General features: G+C 36.9%; 1 protein-coding gene and 1 long non-coding RNA gene across 2 annotated transcripts; both read left to right on the forward strand.

The window, feature by feature from the left end:
- The first annotated feature begins 11,953 nt into the window (after window positions 1-11,953).
- Window positions 11,954-14,349, forward strand: LOC116719381 (uncharacterized). The gene is made up of 7 exons (XM_032561879.1): window positions 11,954-12,146; window positions 12,345-12,659; window positions 12,740-12,973; window positions 13,045-13,143; window positions 13,325-13,543; window positions 13,686-14,017; window positions 14,341-14,349. The coding sequence occupies exons 1-7, from the start codon at window positions 12,089-12,091 to the stop codon at window positions 14,347-14,349; spliced, it is 1,266 nt and encodes a 421-aa protein (XP_032417770.1). The 5' UTR covers window positions 11,954-12,088.
- A 5,060-nt stretch (window positions 14,350-19,409) lies between these two features.
- On the forward strand, window positions 19,410-20,291 carry LOC116720291 (uncharacterized). The gene is made up of 3 exons (XR_004339369.1): window positions 19,410-19,596; window positions 19,795-20,109; window positions 20,190-20,291. It is a non-coding gene; the product is annotated as an uncharacterized LOC116720291 (long non-coding RNA).
- The last annotated feature ends 3,221 nt before the right edge of the window (window positions 20,292-23,512 follow it).

Below are 23,512 nucleotides of genomic sequence, written 5' to 3' on the forward strand. Positions count from 1 at the left end.
TGTACAGAAAATAGATGGGTAGATAATAATAATTAATTATTATTATTATTATTATTATTATTATATTATTATTATTATATTATATTATTATATATACTTTGCTATGATTTCTTTTCTGCGCCTCTCATCTTCTTCTTCTTCTTCTCCTTCTCTTCTTCTTCCTCCTACCCCTCCTCCCTCCTGTGCTTTCTTTGTTGTTTATCTTTGGCATTACTACACTCTGTCACACGTATTTCCCTTTGCTTTTGTGGAAAAAGATATTTCATCACAGGTACATTCAATAAATTTTTTGTTTCAGTATTTAAAGCTATAAGGGGAAACTGCCATATAGACTCACTAAACATAAATAGATATATTTCAAGAATTTATCTATGACACTTTAGAGGATTAAGTCTACAGCTAATGGAAACTCAAAGTACATGTTCTCATAAAACTGAGAACATGTACAATAAATTTATTTATTTATTTGGACATCAACTACATCTGTCATAGTTTTTTGTCATGTCACTCCTAAAACAGAGACGGCATAAGCATCTTATCTAAGCACATAAGCAGAAATAATTGAAATATACCACTGACGATGAGAAATCTATATTGGATGTTTCCCTTTGTAAATTCTTTTATTAAAAAATTAAAATGTACCTTTTCGTAATAATCTGTTGACCCAGCGCTCATGTGAATCTAAGTTTTATGTATTTAATGCTTTTTAATCAGGCTTTTATGAGAAGTGTTTTATTGTGTCATGGGAGGTAAATGATGCCTGGTTTTCAACTTATTTGCAATTAATGATCTCAAAGTGAGCCACATGTGGAGCCTGGAAATATTTTAGTGAGTAAACATTTTTATCCATTTAATTTTTCCTGATAGTCGGACGATTTTACATGTTTTTGGAGAGATTTTTGGTTATGCATGGTTGAACAATTGATAGCACAGTTGCCTTTCAGCAAGAAGGTCCTGAGAAAATAATCAAGGTGACACTCAAGGTACATATTAAATCACTGAATAACATTTTAATATGATATAAATATGATATTTTACATAATACAGCCTCTTTAAAGGAACTCAGTGTTTCTGCTCTTCTGCTGTTTTCTGGACGTTTGTTCCAGATATGTGGTGCATAGATGCTGAAAGCTGCTTCTCCTCCTTTGGTTCTGGTTCTGGGGATGCAGAGCAGAGCCAGAACCCGAAGACCTGAGGGGTCTGGAAGGTTGATGCAACAACAGCAGATCTTTAATGTATTGTGGTGCTAAGCCGTTCAGTGATTTATAAACTAACAACAGTATTTTAAAGTTTATTCTTTAAAATATTTAAAATAATCCAAGGTCGGAATAGGAACAAAGGAGGCAAAATGGCTTAAAATTGCCCTCACTACGGCTAAGCGAGTTATATTAAGACACTGGAAAGGTCAAAATATCCCTACCTATACAGAATGGTATGCAGCACTTTTAGAAACTGCCTCTTACGAACGACTCATACACAAAATAAACGGTCAGATTGAGGAGTATCAGAGTACGTGGGAACCATTCTTAAAACCAGAGAGATAAGGCTCAAACACTATTGGTCCAGAATAAAAGATGCAGTGTGTTTGAACTTTTTGTTTACTTTATTTTAATTTTATTTTAGTATATTTTCTTTTGCTTTAGCTCCTTTTGTTGGCTGGGGTGGGGGGAGCATGGGAGGGGTGAGGGTGGGGTGGGGGGGTCAGGGGAAAAATGTTAAAACTCAGATCCTTCTCTGTATAACTACTTAATGTTGTATACTTTACAGTACCGATATTGTCAACATCGGTTTCACTGTATGTTTACTTGTTGAAGGATTTAATAAACATTGAAAATTGAAAAAAAAAAATTATTTTTAAATAATCCGAGCTACAGGGAGCCAGTGGAGGGACTTTAAAACTGGCGTTATGTGCTCCATCTTCCTGGTTTTAGTGAGAACCCGAGCAGCAGCATTCTGGATCAGCTGCAGCTGTTTGATTGATTTGTTGGACAGACCTGTGAAGACGCTGCTGCAATAATCAATACGACTGAAGATGAACGCATGGATGAGTTTGTCTAGATCTGGCTGAGACATTAGTCCTTTAATCCTGGAAATGTTCTTCAGGTGATAGAAGGCCGACTTTGTAACTGTCTTTATGTGGCTCTGGAGGTTCAGGTCAGAGTCCATCAGTACTCCCAGGTTTCAGGCCTGATCGCTGGTTTTCAGTTGTAATAACTGAAGCTGTGCATTGGACTCTAGATCTCAGGGAGCTGCTCAGTGTGACCTACGCTGAAGGCACAATGTGTTCCTACAAATCACAGAAACATCCTGCTCCATCACATTTCCTACAGGTGATGGCACAATCATCTGCTGGTTTTACATCGGCTCTAATTTTTCTACAGCAACTATAGAAATATTCATACTTTATCAACCTGTTCACACTATCTACTTATAATATTCTTTATAATTCAATAATTTGTCTCATCAACATAAAAAGTAAATATCCGAAACATGTTCATTATGTCCCAACAGAAGTTCGTGTTGAAAGGACAGAATCAGAGAATGACCATTTCAAGATGACGTGTAACTCAGCTGTTCTCTGACTGACAACAAAACTTCATTTCAGTTGTATAAAAACACAGAAACTGGTGAACAGAAAGTTGTTGAAAGCCCTCTAGTTACCATCTCATCAACAGAGAAGCTTCTTCTGCACTGTGAAGGATCGTCATGATCTGCTTTCTAATGAAGTTTGTGAGTATGAACTATTCTGTAGTATTGACATACTTATTAAAGAGAGAGAATTGTATTATTTTTCAACATTTGTTTATTCAGAAACATTTTATATTGTAACTAGAAAATTTCGGAAGAAATTTAGCCGGGGCCTGCCAAGGCGCGCCCGTGGGTCTGGGCCCGGCGTCGTCACGCTACAAATCGGCATCGACGCTAAAGAACGCCGCAACGTAATCAGTGGCATGCGGAGAATCGCAAGAACGTTAAGTAAGGCGGACGTGCACCATTCAGTATTATAAAGTAAGTATATCAGCTAAAATCAGCAGAAACGCTAATGTTAGCGTCATTGCTTTCATCAGTATGTGGGAAATCACTAGGATATTTTCTGTAATTGATTTACTCCATTCAGTATACTAAACATTGCTAAAAAGTAAAATAAATAGCTAATAGCTTATTGAAGCTAAAATGCTAACGCTAATGAACCTTGCATTGAACTGTTTAGTAACAGTTCAATGCTCATAACTGCAGGAAGGCAGTTCATTAGCATTTACCTAATGATTGTCACAAATATAAATTTTCAATAACGCACACACACAACATATTACAGTTTAAAAATATATATTGACCTTATGTTAAAGATTTCTACAAACTTTTTACAGGTAAAGTTTACAATGAACCAAAATTACAACATTTAAGAATACCATAAATTTAAGAATCTAATGTCTCTGCAATAAAAAGAAATTGCTATCTTTTTTATTTTTAAACAACACCTCATATTGTTAAATAACTGATTTTATGTATTCAAGTTTTAAATATTACATTTGAGTTTGCATGGATGTAAAATTACTGCTCAGTTTAAAAATTACAGTATTTTTAAACTGAGCAGTTTAAAAATATGCTCAGTATTTTTAAACTGCTCAGCTAAACTTCGCTCTTTAGCTCGTTAGCTTGTCGATGTTTCAGTTTTATTCGCTGGGAAAATTATTCTTTGTCTGCTTTGAAGATAAGCAGACAAATAATAAAAAACAAGTTTTGATATTAACTCTCAACTTCATTCACAAAACTTTTTCGTTATTTATTACACAACGAACATGTATTTCACATAAGAACAAAACAATGAGGTGACGTTCCTGTCCTTGAACACAACGCTGATCCATCTTCACCCTGTCACCAACTCACACACATCCTCATTGTGTTGTGTTCTGTAAATAAACAAAACACAAGCAAAATCAATAAACTATATGCATATTCCAGTATACTGAGTTTTGGTTTTACATTCATTCTATTTAAATGTAGTTTGTTTGTGCTTACCAATGTTTTCTGGCCGGATGTCAGGCACCGTTTTCCCCTGGTCAGTTCGTCGATGTCTGGTTTAGTTCTATTCTGTGGCAATCCGCAAAACGGCGTGTAGGTTTTCGTCAGTAATGCGCGATCTGTGCTTGGTCTTGTTTAAAGTCATTATTGAAAACATCTGTTCGCACAGATAGGTGCTTCCAAACGTGGACAAAACACGAGCTGCATGGAGTCGAAGCTGTGGCATCAAATCAGGGGGCAGGAGACGGTAAAAGTCCTCGATTGAACATCACGGGACTTCGCTCTTTAGCTTCTTAGCTTGTCGATGTTTCAGTTTTATTCGCTGGGAAAATTAATAATCAGCTTGAGGTGACTCTGCTGCACTCTAGTGGCGAGAAGCCGTAATGTTGGTTGGTAAGAATCGGAAGGCATTATGGGATATGTAGTTTGTAGTCAATTCGTGCTCAAAAACTATTTTAAGTCAATCAATGGGGCTGTAAAACGGTGGTAGGGGGGAGAGGGCCACATAAAATGACGTAGCGGGCCACATGTGGCCCACGGGCCTTGAGTTTGACACATGTGCAATAGAGGATCTATCTGCTGCTCATGCAAAACAGTCTATTTTAATCCCATGTGTAATAGTCATTGGGTTAAATCAGTTATATAATGCTGAAAACGCAAGTAGTTGATGTAAAAATATTCAAGGCTTTTATTTTGAAATTTTCAGTATGCTTCATTTCAAAGGGCCAAACTAATCCCATGTGTAACAGTGCTTTGGATGAAAAAGTCAAATAAAGCCAAAAAGAGCAATTACATGATGTAAAAATATTCAAGGCTATTATTTTGAAATTATTATTATGCTCCATTTTAAAGTTCCGAACTAATCCCATGTGTAACAGTGCTTTGGATAAAAAGTCAAATAAAGCCAAAAAGAGCAATTACGTCATGTAAAAATATTCAGGGCTTTTATTGTGAAATTTTCAATATGCTTAATTTTAAAGTTCAAAACTAATCCCATGTGTAACAGTTACTGAGTTAAATCAGTTATATACAGCCCATAGCAGCAATTAGTTCTAAGGGCCAGTTCAGTCCTGATCTGTTTCAACTGAGCGGTCCACTATAGATAGAACTACAGCGATGCGTATTTGTAGTCCAAACCAGCAGCCAATAGCCTCTTGAGATCCGTTGCTATGGTAAATAATGGTCTCAGCAGGTGTGAGCTCTGAGCTCTCAAACACACAATTGTGTGTTTGAGCAAACACGTTTTACTGACAAAAAGCATTGGAAACAAATCCTTCCTGGTCGGGAACCGTAATACATATTCGAAAAGCGTTTCGAGCGTATGAGAGGTCAATGTGTCTTCTGCGATAGTCCCGAGATTCATATCTGTACCTCACTCAGAGCATTTACAGCGATGAGAGAAAGAAATGTTGTGCCCAGATCTGAAATTCTATTCAAATACATGGGAGAGAGCCTCAGACAGCCTCAGAAAATCCTGTCGCATGACTTTGCTCTGAAGCACCGTGACAGAAAACCGTACGATCTAGATAAATTTCGAAAAGATTTTACCGGAGCAGACAGGCGTATCAATGTCAGGACCGATTTTGATACTAATCGTGCGATATTTGTGGGCGTGATGGCGATTTCAAAAATGATTTGGGTTGAAAAAGTTGTCTTGATCTCTCACTCTAATCAGCGAGAGAAGCACTCTAACTTTAGGAAAAATGAGAAACTTTGGGTCGCTTAGAGGCAAATTGTGGACAAACCGTAACTGGTATCGACGAGCCGTCTTCACTTTCGAAGAGATCACAGACGTATCTACAAAATGAAATTTGAATGGCATTTCTAGGTGAATTTGTGACGACACAGAAAATCCTCAAAAATAGGGTATTTCCAGGATTTTTCCCATTGACTTATAATGGGGTTTTTTTCGTAGTTTTTTGCGAATTATGTCGCCATGTTCATCCCGAATCCCACCAAAAGTAATAACTGGAATGGCGTGAATTTTCTGCAGGTTTTGATACCTCTTTTGTAGGTGTGCACGCAGCGGTATGAGCCGCATTAACGGTTACGGAAGAAAAATAAAGAAGAAGAAAGAAACACTTTCTCCGACAATAGTAATAGGTTCCTGCCATTGCTTTGCATGGCAGGCCCCAATTCATTGCTTTGCATGGCAGGCCCCAATTTGAGCAATTATTTTAATTTATCATTCTCTCATTTTCAGGTGTTGATGATAGCAACTGCTGGACTGTGAATTATGACAGCAGGAGAATCTGTGGCCTGAAAGGTTCATCAGTGAACATCTCCAGCAAGTACTCACATCCTGAACAGCAACAGTCACTGACTAAACGCTGGTATAAAATGAAGATAAATACAAAGCTGGAGGAAGAGGTGATGGAGAATAATACTGATGTGAATTATCAGGATGACACGAGGAACCAACACATCCTCAGATTAAACAACCTGGATGAGAAAAACTCAGGAGAATACGAGTTCAGAATCAAAACAGACCATTTTATATGGAAATCATCTAATTTTTCTGGAGTTACTTTGATTGTAACAGGTAAATATGATGAGTTTTTATATGTAATGGTTTCCCATCTAAATGTGTTACTCTTATATTCTATTCCGAAAATGTTCATGTTACAAAATTTAAAGTCTTAGTATGGAATTTTTATGTCTACGTAAACATAACGTTTGTACATTTAATTAACATTTCATATCTTAAATATTATAATAAGACACCCATCCTTTAGCTGGAGGTAATTTATTATGAAATGACTAAACTACAATTTAGTTACATCTCCTGAGCCTATTTTCATAGAACCACTGACTAAATGTTACTCTTCTGTTCACTGATTAGTCCAACTGTCTTCCAGGTCTCCTAGTGGATGTGCGACCTGCTGCAGAGGTCACTGAGGGTCAGAGAGTCACATTGACCTGCAACACCAGCTGTCCTCTCAGTGAAAACACAAACTACATTTGGTACTTTAACAGTCGGCCTCTGAGTCTGACTAAAATACCAAACAACCATCTGATTATAGATGCAGTTAGCAGACAGGATGAAGGAAACTACTCCTGTTCTGTTGAAACGCTAAACTCACCTGGAAAGACTCTGACTGTACAACAGGCAACAACAACCTCTTCAGCAACAACAGTAAACTGGATACGAACAGCTGCAGGACTCTCTGTGTTTCTTTTGGTCCTGTTACCTTTGACTGTTTTCTTGTATAGGTGATTATCACAGCCGTTACTAATAGTTAACATGTTATACTCACTATAAGCTCCATCTTCACTGTTTATGTTTTATCAATTTCACCAAGCAGGAAATTCAAGCCCTCTCATCAGTCTTCTAAAAGTGAACCTGTCAACAACATGGATGAGGTAATCCTGTTTTTTCTGCTTCTTTCCTTATCCACATATCACCCTGTTGACATAAAGATGTTAATTTTCACTTGGAAGTGTTACCAAACTCTATACCTTTATATAATTTTAAGAATGATTATTTGCTCACTTGAATTAAAAATGTAATATTTATTTTTCATTAGATACATACTGGTGATATGTATGAAGAGTTTGCAACTCAACCAGCAGAACAGGAGCTTCATTACGGCCAGATAGCTTTGGAGAAAATGAACCCCATTTACTCCAGCGTCCAGAAGCATCCAGAGCAAGAGCATGTTGCCTATTCTGTGGTCAGAACAAGAACAAGCACAAATTCAGATTCAAGCAGATAGAACCAACAGCTGTGAGTCTAACCATGTGTTGTGTTGTTTTTATACTTTCAAGACAAAGTTTAATAGTGGTTATAAGGACAGTTTTATTAATAAACAAACAAAAACTATATTGCTAGTGCCTGCAACCTGATGTTAACTTCAGGCATTACTATAAAGGTTTGTTGAAATTGTAGCAACAAAAAGCAGAAACAAATCTTATGCCAGTAGTAATAAAATTTATTACCATATAAGTGAACACCTCAATATGTGATAGAAAAAAACCCCAATACAAAATCATTATTTGCCTTTGTTATGTTTAGCAGTAGCAGCAGGTCCGATGATCTGTTACATTTAAGTCTCTGTGAAAGTTTCCAGTTCACATTGTGGAGACAGAAAACATTTGGAAATAGGCAGTAAGGAGCATAGGAGTGCATCTAAATAATGCAACAATATTAATAACTTATAAATGAATACAAAGGATGATATGTGAAAAGAAAACATTACGGACGTGTAAGGCAGATCAGCTGCTCTACACGGGTAATGAAAATAACCTTCAGCATTTTCAGGCGGATACTTGAGACAACGCCGACACAAACAAAACATCTGTAACTCGGGTTGTTTTGTAGATGCCTTGCATGAATATGTGAGGGTAAATGAAAACGTCGCTTGCACCGTTTGTCTTCAACAAAGTGAAGAGAGGGAAGCAGCAGCAGACGTTGACAGTTTCTGTGTCCGATTCTGTTTTTAGCACTTCCTGCATGGTAAGTGGTAAAAACGCGTACCTCTATGGCAAGTGTAAGTATTTTTACACTTACCATAGATTAGTACTTACCATAATGCTCTATGGTAAGTGTAAGTGTTTTTGCACTAACCATAGAGGAGTATGGTAAGTACTCTTACCAAACCTACCAGTATGGTAAGTTTTTATACTGGAGAAGTTTTTATGTAAACTTTTCAGTAGTTTATATAAAAACTGTGAACCTGGTAAAGAAAGCAGAAAACACGGTCAGTGCTACACGTCTCTCCACTTTATAAATTCATGCTAAGTTACCTTCAGTGAGATTTCTGTCAGGTTTCAAACTTCCTGTGGTTCACACTTATTTTAGTCGTACATTTCCGTGCTATGTTCTCACACAGGCCCTTCAGGAAGCACAAAAAATTGTTCGTTCTCTGCATTCTCGCATGGTTGTTTGTCCTGTATTACCTTCTGATGGACTTGCGACTTGTCCAGGGTGTACCCTGCCTCTCACCAAATGCCCACTAGAGATGGGAACCCCCGCGACCCTGCATAGATGAAAGCAAAGCATGTATGGATGTTCCTCAGACCAGAAGCATAATCTCCTTGAAGATAATAAAAAATAACTGAATGTGACAAGCAGCCAGCAACACAGATACAAAGCTGGATAAATACAATCTGTCACTCAGAAGAAATATTGCACAGGTTCTTTCAAGTGTTAACAACGTCTTTGATACACACCTCCCTCTAATGGTTTTTATTTAAATGGACAGAGTGATCACTGTTATTTCACGTTATTAAAAATACACTAAACCAATGCCAATCTTCTGTTGTTTGGCTCAGAACAGATCTGAAGCATGCCTGTGTCAGTTTATGAGTCAAATATACAATCTTGTTATTACCTGTTAGCCAGCATGTGATGGCAGAAAGTCAGAAATTCTCTCCTGTCTTGAGACTTGTGACCTGGCTTTGCTCCCCTTTTCATCAGACTTCATTATCATCCACAATATAACTGTAATGAAGGCTTTAAAAGTTCAACACAAGCGCTGAACAAGATGCAGCTTGAAGGGCTGAATGTACGTGGGATCGACGTCAAGCTGCAGCCGCTATAAAAGCTGATGTTGCTTCAGCTTTGTTTAGGGATGTTAGGAGGGACTACCATATGGCTTGTTTATTTTAAGCTGTCAGTTTAACATCAGCTACAACTGCAAACAGATATTTTCAGCTCTGCCAACAAGATTTGTATCAGGCTGAAATCAGAGTTTTGTGAAGCCCACTACAAAACACTCATTTGTGTCCTATAGCCACTTTGTAGATCATTAGCATGCTAGGCTCATTATCCATTTTGAAGATCCATAAGTGCTCAATTTTTAACTTGTTTCTTTTCTTTCGGTCATGTCTTTCCTCATGAACAGATGAGGAATCAGTTGTGTGAACTACACCAAGACCTCCTGCAGTAAAACTTCTCCACAACATGATGCTGTCACCGCTGATAAAAGTACTCTATCAGCTTTAGCCACTTCTTCAATAGATCTTGTGTTTGTGTTTTGTGGTTGATCCGCACAATTTGCACCAAGCATGGGAATCTCACGGATGCTGTATATTCATCAAAGTAATTGTTTGAAGAGATAAACATGTCAAGTTGGAGATTCAATGAAGCATCCACCAGTCTTAAGGGAGATGTGCCTCCTGTCAGAACCTTGCAAAGCCATGACATCCTCATCCGGGCTTTCCCAAATTTCTTAAAAGCATGGTAATTTTAGTTCATGTAAAAGTCCAAATTTGAAGAAAGTAATACAATTTTACAAATTTCTAATTATTTTGACATATAGACAAATACATATTTTGCTATATTTGATTTACTTAATGCCAGATCAATCCATTTTATTGCCTGTTTAAACACTGACTGGTCATCATTGTTTGAGTGAATGAGAAGTTGGAATAGCTTTGTAATAGAACATTGTTTAATGCTAATATATTAAGGTATTAATTAGTGGCACTGACCATTTGTTTACATTCAACGACAGCAATTTACTTATTTCACAACTTATAGGTTATAATAAATACCACCACTATGATTCACTGTTTTAAACTGTTATTAATTTGTTGTGACCTTTACTTATCTGTTAACTTCTAACCTATTCATATTGGTCAGGTGGAATGCAATGACAATATGAATAGTTTCTATTGATGAACTAAAGCAGACATGTTACCAATCAGTTGTCATACTTGAGTCAATAAGAGACCAAAATACAAACAGATGAAACCAAGACAGGAAGAGGTTGAATGTAACTGCTGATGTTATGGATGATATGCAAAAGGTTTTGATTAAAAGTAAGTTATGCTGCCCTCTGGAGGTCAAACTGTGTTTAGCCAATCCTTCCTACTAGTACTGGCAAAAGACATTTAACCAGTTCTACCCTACAATCAGGTGTAGCCAATGAGTAAATGGATGGATTAATAAATGCATGTCTTGTATTGACAGCTGATCTTTATCCAACTTATCTAGTCTCTACTGTGAGAGAATTCTACTGTCCATCTTCCATTTTCTCCATCTTCTGGATGTTCATCAAAGTTACTTTTGCTTTCACTGAACTTGTTTTATGCCCTTCTTTGGAAAACATGTTGTTGCTTGTGTCAAGCATGAGTGCAAGAAAAAAGATAACTTGTAATTTATAGTCTTCTGTGGTCAATTACAATGATTTGCATTGCTTTCTTCAAATTTACTCCTCAGTAACTCCATGTAATTTGTGAATTATTTAATGTAAAAACTTTTTCAGCATGTCAACTTCAAATTGAAAATGTTAGGTGTTTTGCAACAGGTTTACATCACTCAAAGTTTTAAGCATTTGTAATATTTCTACTGAATGTCACAATAAAAGCCTCACAACAAACACTCTCCTGTTGGAATCGAACCATCTTTGTTTAGATCTTCTGTATGTGTTGAGCCAGCTGATCAGTTTCTTTATGTCTTCGCTCCTGTTGATCAATTGAAACACTAAGTGCTTTGCTTCCCGTTTTTATTGACGCTCATGATCTTCACTCATCATGTCATTCACTTGCTGTGCTGCCTCATCATCATGTGTTTCACCTGATCTTCCACTCATGAAAGCTCTTGATCTTTCACTGTTTACTGTGAATTCCTGGTAATATAAGTCACATAACCTGCATCATGTCTGCTTTTCTATTTCCTCTGCTTCTTCTCCAAAAAAATGTTTGGTGTCAATTTCCTGTTTCTGCGATTCTCTAGCAACTGTCTGTTAGTTTTTCTGATTATGTTAAGATGTAGCCTTGTGTCTTTGTGTTCTATTTAAAACAGGAGAAAGTAAAAAAAACATGAATTTTTAACAATGTGTGAATTTTACAGCACATTATCCTAAATCAGTAGCAGAAGTAGTGATGCAGTGTCTCAGGTTTTTCACTAGAGGTCTCCTCTTTCTGAAAGGAAAATGATAAAGTAGGAAGTGACTTTCAAGTTTCTCAGACAGATTCACATGAAGCAGCTTTCACTAGACTGCTGTTGAGCTGAACTGTTCTTCCTTCGACTATTTTAATAACCTTTCATTAAACTGCAGCTGGAATAAGGCAAATAAATCAATTCTAGCATTTTTTTTAATAGCAGTATTCAACAACAATGATGTTTTTATCAGCAGCTGGATGTGTGTGGATGGTTTATATTCTCTGCATCTCAGGTACGTTGAACTGATTTAGCTGTTTTAATTGAATTTTGTAAGTTTGTTTGATAAAACATAGTTTTGACTTGATGAACCTTTATGCAGTATTTAGAAATATGGTCACAATCCATAACAGTGTGACGAATGTGTAACTTTATAGAAAATTACACCAAAAACAGAAAAATCTAATTTTAGTTGATCTAATCTTTGTTTCAGGTGTTGAAGGAAAACCAAACAGCATCTTTGCTTTGAAAGGATCATCAGTGAATCTGAGCTGCTCAGCTCCACATTCAGCTGCAAACGTCAAATGGTACATTGTGAGCAAGAGTAATGCAGAATATGTTTATCATGATGTGTCTGCACATAGTAATCATGAAGAGTTAAGTTTATTAGAGGATAATTTCACTCTGACAATCAGAGATCTGACAGAGGACAAGACAAAAAGTTACTGCTGTAGTGAAACTATTCCTAAACAGAGACCAGATGAAACCGACAGCTGTCAGCAGAACAGCATTCAGCTCCAGGTTATAGGTATGTTTTTTGTTAAATACGTTTCAGTTATTAAACAATATTATTAAAGTGATGCTTGTTTTTTATTAACAATATCTCAGACCTCCAGGTAAAGGTGTTTCCTGCCTCAGAGGGACAGAAAGTGAGTCTGATGTGCTCAAGCAGCTGTTCTCTGACTGAAAGCCCTGCAGCCTTCATCTGGTACCAGAACGGAGAGTTCCTCTATGAGGACTGGTCCCCCTGGTACCAAGAGCTGGTCAGCAGTGATCAGGCAGTCAGATACTCCTGTGCTATCAAAGGCTACGAGGATCTCAGAGCTCCTGACGTCTCAGTGGGTCAGTGACCGTGATTAGCTTATTTTCCGTCTCTTCTGGTGAGACACTTCCTGATCTCTGGTTCTGTTCAGATTCTGTCTCAGGGAGCTGCTTCAGTGTGACCTACGCTGAAGGCACAATGTGTTCCTACAAATCACAGAAACAGTCCTGCTCCATCACATTTCCTACAGGTGATGGCACAATCATCTGCTGGTTTTACATCGACTCTAATGTTTCTACAGCAACTATAGAAATATTCATACTTTATCAACCTGTTCACACTATCTACTTACAATATTCTTTATAATTCAATAATTTGTCTCATCAACATAAAAAGTAAATATCCGAAACATGTTCATTATGTCCCAACAGAAGTTCGTGTTGAAAGGACAGAATCAGACAAAGAACATATCAAGATGACGTGTAACTCCAGCTGTTCTCTGACTGACAACAAAAGTTCATTTCAGTTGTATAAAAACACAGAAACTGGTGAACAGAAAGTTGATCAAAACTCTCTAGTTTTCATCTCATCAACAGAGAGCTTCTTCTGCACTGTGAAAGATCGTCATGATCTGCTTTCTAATGAAGTTTGTGAGTATGAACTATTCTGTAGTATTGACATAGTTATTAAAAGAGAGAGAATTGTATTATTTTTCAACATTTATCTTTATTCAGAAACATTCTATATTGTAATTTGAACAATTATTTTAATTTATCATTCTCTCATTTTCAGGTGTTGATGGTAGCGACTGCTGGACTGTGAATTATGACAGCAGGAGAATCTGTGGCCTGAAAGGTTCATCAGTGAACATCTCCAGCAAATACTCACATCCTGAACAGCATCTGCCACTGACTAAACGCTGGTATAAAATGAAGATAAATACAAAGCTGGAGGAAGAGGTGATGGAGAATAAAATTGATGTGAATTATCAGGATGACACGAGGAACCAACACATCCTCAGATTAAACAACCTGGATGAGGAAAACTCAGGAGAATACGAGTTCAGAATGAAAACAGACCATTATAAACGGAAATCATCTCATTTTTCTGGAGTTATTCTGATTGTAACAAGTAAATATGATAAGTTTTTATATGTAATGGTTTCCCATCTAAATGTGTTACTCTTATATTCTATTCTGAAAATGTTCATATTACAAAATTTAAAGTCTAAGTCTGGAATTTTTATGTCTAGGTAAACATAACGTTTGTACATTTAATTAACATTTCATATCTTAAATATTATAATAAGACACCCATCCTGTAACTGGAGGTAATTTCTAATACAATGACTAAACTACAATTTAGTTACATCTCCTGAGCCTATTTTCATAGAACCACTGACTAAATGTTACTCTTCTGTTCACTGATTAGTCCAACTGTCTTCCAGGTCTCCTAGTGGATGTGCGACCTGCTGCAGAGGTCACTGAGGGTCAGAGAGTCACATTGACCTGCAGCACCAGCTGTCCTCTCAGTGAAAACACAAACTACATTTGGTACTTTAACAGTCGGCCTCTGAGTCTGACTAAAACACGAAACAACCATCTGATTATAGATGCAGTTAGCAGACAGGATGAAGGAAACTACTCCTGTTCTGTTGAAACGCTAAACTCACCTGGAAAGACTCTGACTGTACAACAGTCAACAACAACCTCTTCAGCAACAACAGTAAACTGGATACTAGCAGCTGCAGGACTCTCTGTGTTTCTTTTGGTCCTGGTACCTTTGACTGTTTTCTTGTATAGGTGATTATCACAGCCGTTACTAATTATTAACATGTTATACTCACTATAAGCTCCATCTTCACTGTTTATGTTTTATCAATTTCACCAAGCAGGAAATTCAAGCCCTCTCATCAGTCTTCTAAAAGTGAATCTGTCAACAATATGGATGAGGTAATCCTGTTTTTTCTGCTTCTTTCCTTATGCACATATCACCCTGTTGACATAAAGATGTTAATTTTCACTTGGAAGTGTTACCAAACTCTATACCTTTATGTCATTTTAAGAATGATTATTTGCTCACTTGAATTAAAAATGTAATATTTATTTTTCATTAGATACATACTCTTCTTATGTATGAAGAGTTTGCAGCTCAACCAGCAGAACAGGAACTTCATTACAGCCAGATAGCTTTGGAGAAAATGAACCCCATTTACTCCAGCGTCCAGAAGCATCCAGAGCAAGAGCATGTCGCCTATTCTGTGGTCAGAACAAGAACAAGCACAAATTCAGATTCAAGCAGATAGAACCAACAGCTGTGAGTCTAACCATGTGTTGTGTTGTTTTTATACTTTCAAGACAAAGTTTAATAGTGGTTAAAAGGACAGTTTTATTAATAAACAAACAAAAACTATATTGCTAGTGCCTGCAACCTGATGTTAACTTCAGGCATTACTATAAAGGTTTGTTGAAATTGTAGCAACAAAAAGCAGAAACAAATCTTATGCCAGTAGTAATAAAATTTATTACCATATAAGTGAACACCTCAATATGTGATAGAAAATAAACCCAATACAAAATCATTATTTGCCTTTGTTGCAGGTCCCATAATCTGTTACATTTAAGTCTCTGTGAAAGTTTCCAGTTCACATTGTGGAGACAGAAAACATTTGGAAATAGGCAGTAAGGAGCATAGGAGTGCATCTAAATAATGCAACAATATTAATAACTTATAAATGAATACAAAGGATGATATGTGAAAAGAAAACATTACGGACGTGTAAGGCAGATCAGCTGCTCTACACGGGTAATGAAAATAACCTTCAGCATTTTCAGGCGGATACTTGAGACAACGCCGACACAAACAAAACATCTGTAACTCGAGTTGTTTTGTAGATGCCTTGCATGAATATGAGAGGGTAAATGAAAACGTCGCTTGCACCGTTTGTCTTCAACAAAGTGAAGAGAGGGAAGCAGCAGCAGACGTTGACAGTTTCTGTGTCCAATTCTGTTTTTAGCACTTCCTCTATGGTAAGTGGTAAAAACACGTACCTCTATAGCAAGTGTAAGTATTTTTACACTTACCATAGATTAGTACTTACCATACTGCTCTATGGTAAGTGTAAGTATTTTTGTACTTACCATTGAGGAGTATGGTAAGTACTCCTCTTACCAAACCTACCAGTATGGTAAGTTTTTATACTGGAGAAGTTTTTATGTAAACTTTTCAGTAGTTTATATAAAAACTGTGAACCTGGTAAAGAAAGCAGAAAACACGGTCAGTGCTACACGTCTCTCCCCTTTATAAATTCATTCTAAGTTACTTTCAGTCAGATTTCTGTCAGGTTTCAAACTTCCTGTGGTTCACACATATTTTAGTCGTACATTTCCTTGCTATGTTCTCACACAGGCCCTTCAGGAAGCACCAAAATTGTTCGTTCTCTGCATTCTCGCATGGTTGTTTGTCCTGTGTTGCCTTGTGATGGACTTGCGACTTGTCCAGGATGTACCCTGCCTCTCACCAAATGCCCACTAGAGATGGGATCCCCCGCGACCCTGCATAGATGAAAGCAAAGCATGTATGGATGTTCATCAGACCAGAAGCATAATCTCCTTGAAGATAATAACAAATAACTGAATGTGACAAGCAGCCAGCAACACAGATACAAAGCTGGATAAATACAATCTGTCAGGCAGAAGAAATATTGCACAGGTTCTTTCAAGTGTTAACAACGTCTTTGATACACACCTCCCTCTAATGGTTTTTATTTAAAAGGACAGAGTGATCACTGTTATTTCACGTTATTAAAAATACACTAAACCAATGCCAATCTTCTGTTGTTTGGCTCAGAACAGATCTGAAGCATGCCTGTGTCAGTTTATGGGTCAAATATACAAGTCTTGTTATTACCTGTTAGCCAGCATGTGATGGCAGAAAGTGAGAAATTCTCTCCTGTGTTGAGACTTGTGACCTGGCTTTGCTCCCCTTTTCATCAGACTTCATTATCATCCACAATATAACTGTAATGAAGGCTTTAAAAGTTCAACACAAGCGCTGAACAAGATGCAGCTTGAAGGGCTGAATGTACGTGGGATCGACGTCAAGCTGCAGCAGCTATAAAAACTGATGTTGCTTCAGCTTTGTTTAGGGATGTTAGGAGGGACTACCATATGGCTTGTTTATTTTAAGCTGTCAGTTTAACATCAGCTACAACTGCAAACAGATATTTTCAGCTCTGCCAACAAGATTTCTATCAGGCTGAAATCAGAGTTTTGCGAAGCCCACTACAAAACACTCATTTGTGTCCTATAGCCACTTTGTAGATCATTAGCATGCTAGGCTCATTATCCATTTTGAAGATCCATAAGTGCTCAATTTTTAACTTGTTTCTTTTCTTTCGGTCATGTCTTTCCTCATGATGACATCAGTTGTGTGAACTACACCAAGACCTCCTGCAGTAAAACTTCTCCACAACATGATGCTGTCACCGCTGATAAAAGTACTCTATCAGCTTTAGCCACTTCTTCAATAGATCTTGTGTTTGTGTTTTGTGGTTGATCCGCACAATTTGCACCAAGCATAGGAATCTCACGGATGCTGTATATTCATCAAAGTAATTGTTTGAACAGATAAACATGTCAAGTTGGAGATTCAGTGAAGCATCCACCTGTCTTAAGGGAGATGTGCCTCCTGTCAGAACCTTGCAAAGCCATGACATCCTCATCCGGGCTTTCCCAAATTTCTTAAAAGCATGGTAATTTTAGTTCATGTAAAAGTCCAAATTTGAAGAAAGTAATACAATTTTACAAAGTTCTAATTATTTTTGACATATAGACAAATAAATGTTTTGCTATATTTGATTTACTTAATGCCAGATCAATCAATTTTATTGCCTGTTTAAATACTATGACTTGTCCTGTGTAATCATGGTTTGAGTGAATGAGAAGTTGGAATAGCTTTGTAATAGAACATTGTTTAATGCTAATATATTAAGGTATTAATTGATGGCACTGACCATTTGTTTACATTCAACGACAGCAATTTACTTACTTCACAACTTATAGTTTATAATAAATACCACCACTATGATTCACTGTTTTAAACTGTGATTAATTTGTTGTGACCTTTACTTATCTGTTAACTTCTAACCTATTCATATTGGTCAGGTGGAATGCAATGACAGTATGAATAGTTTCTATTGATGAAATAAAGCAGACACGTTACCAATCAGCTGTCATACTTGAGTCAATAAGAGACCAAAATACAAACAGATGAAACCAAGACAGGAAGAGGTTGAATGTAACTGCTGATGTTATGGATGATATGCAAAAGGTTTTGATTAAAAGTAAGTTATGCTGCCCTCTGGAGGTCAAACTGTGTTTAGCCAGTCCTTCCTACTTGTACTGGCTGAAGACATTTAACCAGTCCTACCCTATAAACAGGTGTAGCCAATGAGTAAATGGATGGATTAATAAATGCATGTCTTGTATTGACAGCTGATCTTTATCCAACTTATCTAGTCTCTACTGTCAGAGAATTCTACTGTCCATCTTCCATTTTCTCCATCTTCTGGATGTTCATCAAAGTTACTTTTGCTTTCACTAAACTTGTTTTATGCCCTTCTTTGGAAAACATGTTGTTGCTTGTGTCAAGCATGAGTGCAAGAAAAAAGATAACTTGTAATTTATAGTCTTCTGTGGTCAATTACAATGATTTGCATTGCTTTCTTCAAATTTACTCCTCAGTAACTCCATGTAATTTGTGAATTATTTAAAGTAAAAGCTTTTTCAGCATGTCAACTTCAAATTGAAAATGTTAGGTGTTTTGCAACAGGTTTACATCACTCAAAGTTTTAAGCATTTGTAATATTTCTACTGAATGTCACAATAAAAGCCTCACAACAAACACTCTCCTGTTGGAATCGAACCATCTTTGTTTAGATCTTCTGTATGTGTTGAGCCAGCTGATCAGTTTCTTTATGTCTTCGCTCCTGTTGATCAATTGAAACACTAAGTGCTTTGCTTCCCGTTTTTATTGACGCTCATGATCTTCACTCATCATGTCATTCACTTGCTGTGCCGCCTCATCATCATGTGTTTCACCTGATCTTCCACTCATGAAAGCTCTTGATCTTTCACTGTTTACTGTGAATCCCTGGTAATATAAGTCACATAACCTGCATCATGTCTGCTTTTCTATTTCCTCTGCTTCTTCTCCAAAAAAATGTTTGGTGTCAATTTCCTGTTTCTGCTATTCTCTAACAACTGCCTGTTAGTTTTTCTGATTATGTTAAGATGTAGCCTTGTGTCTTTGTGTTCTATTTAAAACAGGAGAAAGTAAAAAAAAAACATGAATTTTTAACAATATATGAATTTTACAGCACATTATCCTAAATCAGTAGCAGAAGTAGTGATGCAGTGTCTCAGGTTTTTCACTAGAGGTCTCCTCTTTCTGAAAGGAAAATGATAAAGTAGGAAGTGACTTTCAAGTTTCTCAGACAGATTCACATGAAGCAGCTTTCACTAGACTGCTGTTGAGCTGAACTGTTCTTTCTTCGACTATTTTAATAACCTTTCATTAAACTGCAGCTGGAATAAGGCATATAAATCAATTCTAGCATTTTTTTAATAGCAGTATTCAACAACAATGATGTTTTTATCAGCAGCTGGATGTGTGTGGATGGTTTATATTCTCTGCATCTCAGGTACGTTGAACTGATTTAGCTGTTTTAATTGAATTTTGTAAGTTTGTTTGATAAAACATAGTTTTGACTTGATGAACCTTTATGCAGTATTTAGAAATATGGTCACAATCCATAACAGTGTGACGAATGTGTAACTTTATAGAAAATTACACCAAAAACAGAAAAATCAAATTTTAGTTGATCTAATCTTTGTTTCAGGTGTTGAAGGAAAACCAAACAGCATCTTTGCTTTGAAAGGATCATCAGTGAATCTGAGCTGCTCAGCTCCACATTCAGCTGCAAACGTCAAATGGTACATGGTGAGCAAGAGTAATGCACAATATGTTTATCATGATGTGTCTGCACATAGTAATCATGAAGAGTTCAGTTTATTAGAGGATAATTTCACTCTGACAATCAGAGATCTGACAGAGGACAAGACAAAAAGTTACTGCTGTAGTGAAACTATTCCTAAAGAGAAACCAGATAAAACCGACAGCTGTCAGCAGAACAGCATTCAGCTCCAGGTTATAGGTATGTTTTTTGTTAAAAACGTTTCAGTTATTAAACAATATTATTAAAGTGATGCTTGTTTTTTATTAACAATATCTCAGACCTCCAGGTAAAGGTGTTTCCTGCCTCAGAGGGACAGAAAGTGAGTCTGATGTGCTCAAGCAGCTGTTCTCTGACTGAAAGCCCTGCAGCCTTCATCTGGTACCAGAATGGAGAGTTCCTCTATGAGGACTGGTCCCCCTGGTACCAAGAGCTGGTCAGCAGTGATCAGGCAGTCAGATTCTCCTGTGCTATCAAAGGCTACGAGGATCTCAGAGCTCCTGACGTCTCAGTGGGTCAGTGACCGTGATTAGCTTATTTTCTGTCTCTTCTGGTGAGACACTTCCTGATCTCTGGTTCTGTTCAGATTCTGTCTCAGGGAGCTGCTTCAGTGTGACCTACGCTGAAGGCACAATGTGTTCCTACAAATCACAGAAACAGTCCTGCTCCATCACATTTCCTACAGGTGATGGCACAATCATCTGCTGGTTTTACATCGGCTCTTTTTTTTCTACAGCAACTATAGAAATATTCATACTTTATCAACCTGTTCACACTTATAATATTCTTTATGATTCAATAATTTGTCTCATCAACATAAAAAGTAAATATCCAAAACATGTTCATTATGTCCCAACAGAAGTTCATGTTGAAAGGACAGAATCAGACAAAGACCATATCAAGATGACGTGTAACTCCAACTGTTCTCTGACTGACAACAAAAGTTCATTTCAGTTGTATAAAACCACAGAAACTGGTGAACAGAAAGTTGTTGAAAGCTCTCTAGTTACCATCTCATCAACAGAGAGCTTCTTCTGCACTATGAAAGATCGTCATGATCTGCTTTCTAATGAAGTTTGTGAGTATGAATTATTCTGTAGTATTAATATACTGTTTAAAAGAGAGAGAATTGTATTATTTTTCAACATTTGTTTATTCAGAAACATACTATATTGTAATTTGAACAATTATTTTAATTTATCATTCTCTCATTTTCAGGTGTTGATGGTAGCGACTGCTGGACTGTGAATTATGACTGCAGGAGAATCTGTGGCCTGAAAGGTTCATCAGTGAACATCTCCAGCAAATACTCACATCCTGAACAGCAACAGCCACTGACTAAACGCTGGTATAAAATGAAGATAAATACAAAGCTGGAGGAAGAGGTGATGGAGAATAATACTGATGTGAATTATCAGGATGACACGAGGAACCAACACATCCTCAGTTTAAACAACCTGGATGAGAAAAACTCAGGAGAATACGAGTTCAGAATCAAAACAGACATCAGAAAATCATCTCATTTTTCTGGAGTTACTCTGATTGTAACAGGTAAATATGATGAGTTTTTATATGTAATGGTTTCCCATCTAAATGTGTTACTTTTATATTCTATTCTGAAAATGTTCATGTTACAAAATTTAAAGTCTGAGTCTGGAATTTTTATGTCTAGGTAACCATAACGTTTGTACATTTAATTAACATTTCATATCTTAAATATGACAATAAGACACCCATACTGTAACTGGAGGTAATTTCTAATAAAATGACTAAACTACAATTTAGTTACATCTCCTGAGCCTATTCTCATAGAACCACTGACTAAATGTTACTCTTCTGTTCACTGATTAGTCCAACTGTCTTTCAGGTCTCCTAGTGGATGTGCGACCTGCTGCAAAGGTCACTGAGGGTCAGAGAGTCACATTGACCTGCAGCACCAGCTGTCCTCTCAGTGAAAACACAAACTACATTTGGTACTTGAACAGTCGGCCTCTGAGTCTGACTAAAACACGAAACAACCATCTGATTATAGATGCAGTTAGCAGACAGGATGAAGGAAACTACTCCTGTTCTGTTGAAACGCTAAACTCACCTGGAAAGACTCTGACTGTACAACAGTCAACAACAACCTCTTCAGCAACAACAGTAAACTGGATACTAGCAGCTGCAGGACTCTCTGTGTTTCTTTTGGTCCTGGTGCCTTTGACTGTTTTCTTGTATAGGTGATTATCACAGCCGTTACTAATAATTAACATGTTATACTCACTATGAGCTCCATCTTCACTGTTTATGTTTTATCAATTTCACCAAGCAGGAAATTCAAGCCCTCTCATCAGTCTTCTAAAAGTGAACCTGTCAACAACATGGATGAGGTAAACCTGTTTTTTCTGCTTCTTTCCTTATCCACATATCACCCTGTTGACATAAAGATGTTAATTTTCACTTGGAAGTGTTACCAGACTCTATACCTTTATGTCATTTTAAGAATGATTATTTGCTCACTTGAATTAAAAATGTAATATTTATTTTTCATTAGATACATACTGGTGATATGTATGAAGAGTTTGCAGCTCAACCAGCAGAACAGGAGCTTCATTACAGCCAGATAGCTTTGGAGAAAATGAACCCCATTTACTCCAGCGTCCAGAAGCATCCAGAGCAAGAGCATGTCGCCTATTCTGTGGTCAGAACAAGAACAGGCACAAATTCAGATTCAAGCAGATAGAACCAACAGCTGTGAGTCTAACCATGTGTTGTGTTGTTTTTATACTTTCAAGACAAAGTTTAATAGTGGTTAAAAGGACAGTTTTATTAATAAACAAACAAAAACTATATTGCTAGTGCCTGCAACCTGATGTTAACTTCAGGCATTACTATAAAGGTTTGTTTCTGTAGTCAATCAACCAATCAATCAAATTATACCTCACATTTCAGCAACAAGGCATTTCAAAGTGCTTTACATCATAACAACACAAAGTCATGCAACATAGAGTCAACAATCAAAACATTACATTAAGTCAAATGCCATCGTTACATTCTTAATCCATTATACTTCAAAGGCAACTCTAACCAGCTGGGTTTTTTAGTTGAGATTTAAGACTTCTTGTGTGCAAATTGCTATTTATGTGCAAATATATGCTTAAAGTGCAGTTCTAAATAAAGTGCAAAAAGTGCTTTTAAAAGTGCTGTACAGTGATTTAAGTAAAAATAAATGAATAGAATAATGAAGATCTCTTCATTACACGTTCATTTTTTAAAAATAAACAAGGTGCAGAATTCTAGAACACTGTCAAAGGTTACCATAGCCTGGACAATCCTATGATGTCACAAGACATGTTGTGATGTCACCACAGAACTTCACTTGAAGTTCAGTGATTAGTTCTTGTGCTTGTCAGAAAGCACAAGGTCCAGTGACGACTGCTTCTACAGAAAACCCTGTTTGGATAATTTTTGAGACAGTTTTTGAGAAAAATGGAGACTCAGACGAAGGAATTCTTTGAAGAGGAGATTCAATGCCAGGAAGATGGACGGAAAAACAAGCATAGTCAGGATGCCTGGATTCAAGGCAAAGATACCCAAAGCGGTGATTCCTGTGAGGAGGAAA

The sequence above is a fragment of the Xiphophorus hellerii genome, chromosome 5 (assembly GCF_003331165.1).
Source record: "Xiphophorus hellerii strain 12219 chromosome 5, Xiphophorus_hellerii-4.1, whole genome shotgun sequence".
Classification (NCBI taxonomy): Eukaryota; Metazoa; Chordata; class Actinopteri; order Cyprinodontiformes; family Poeciliidae; genus Xiphophorus; species Xiphophorus hellerii.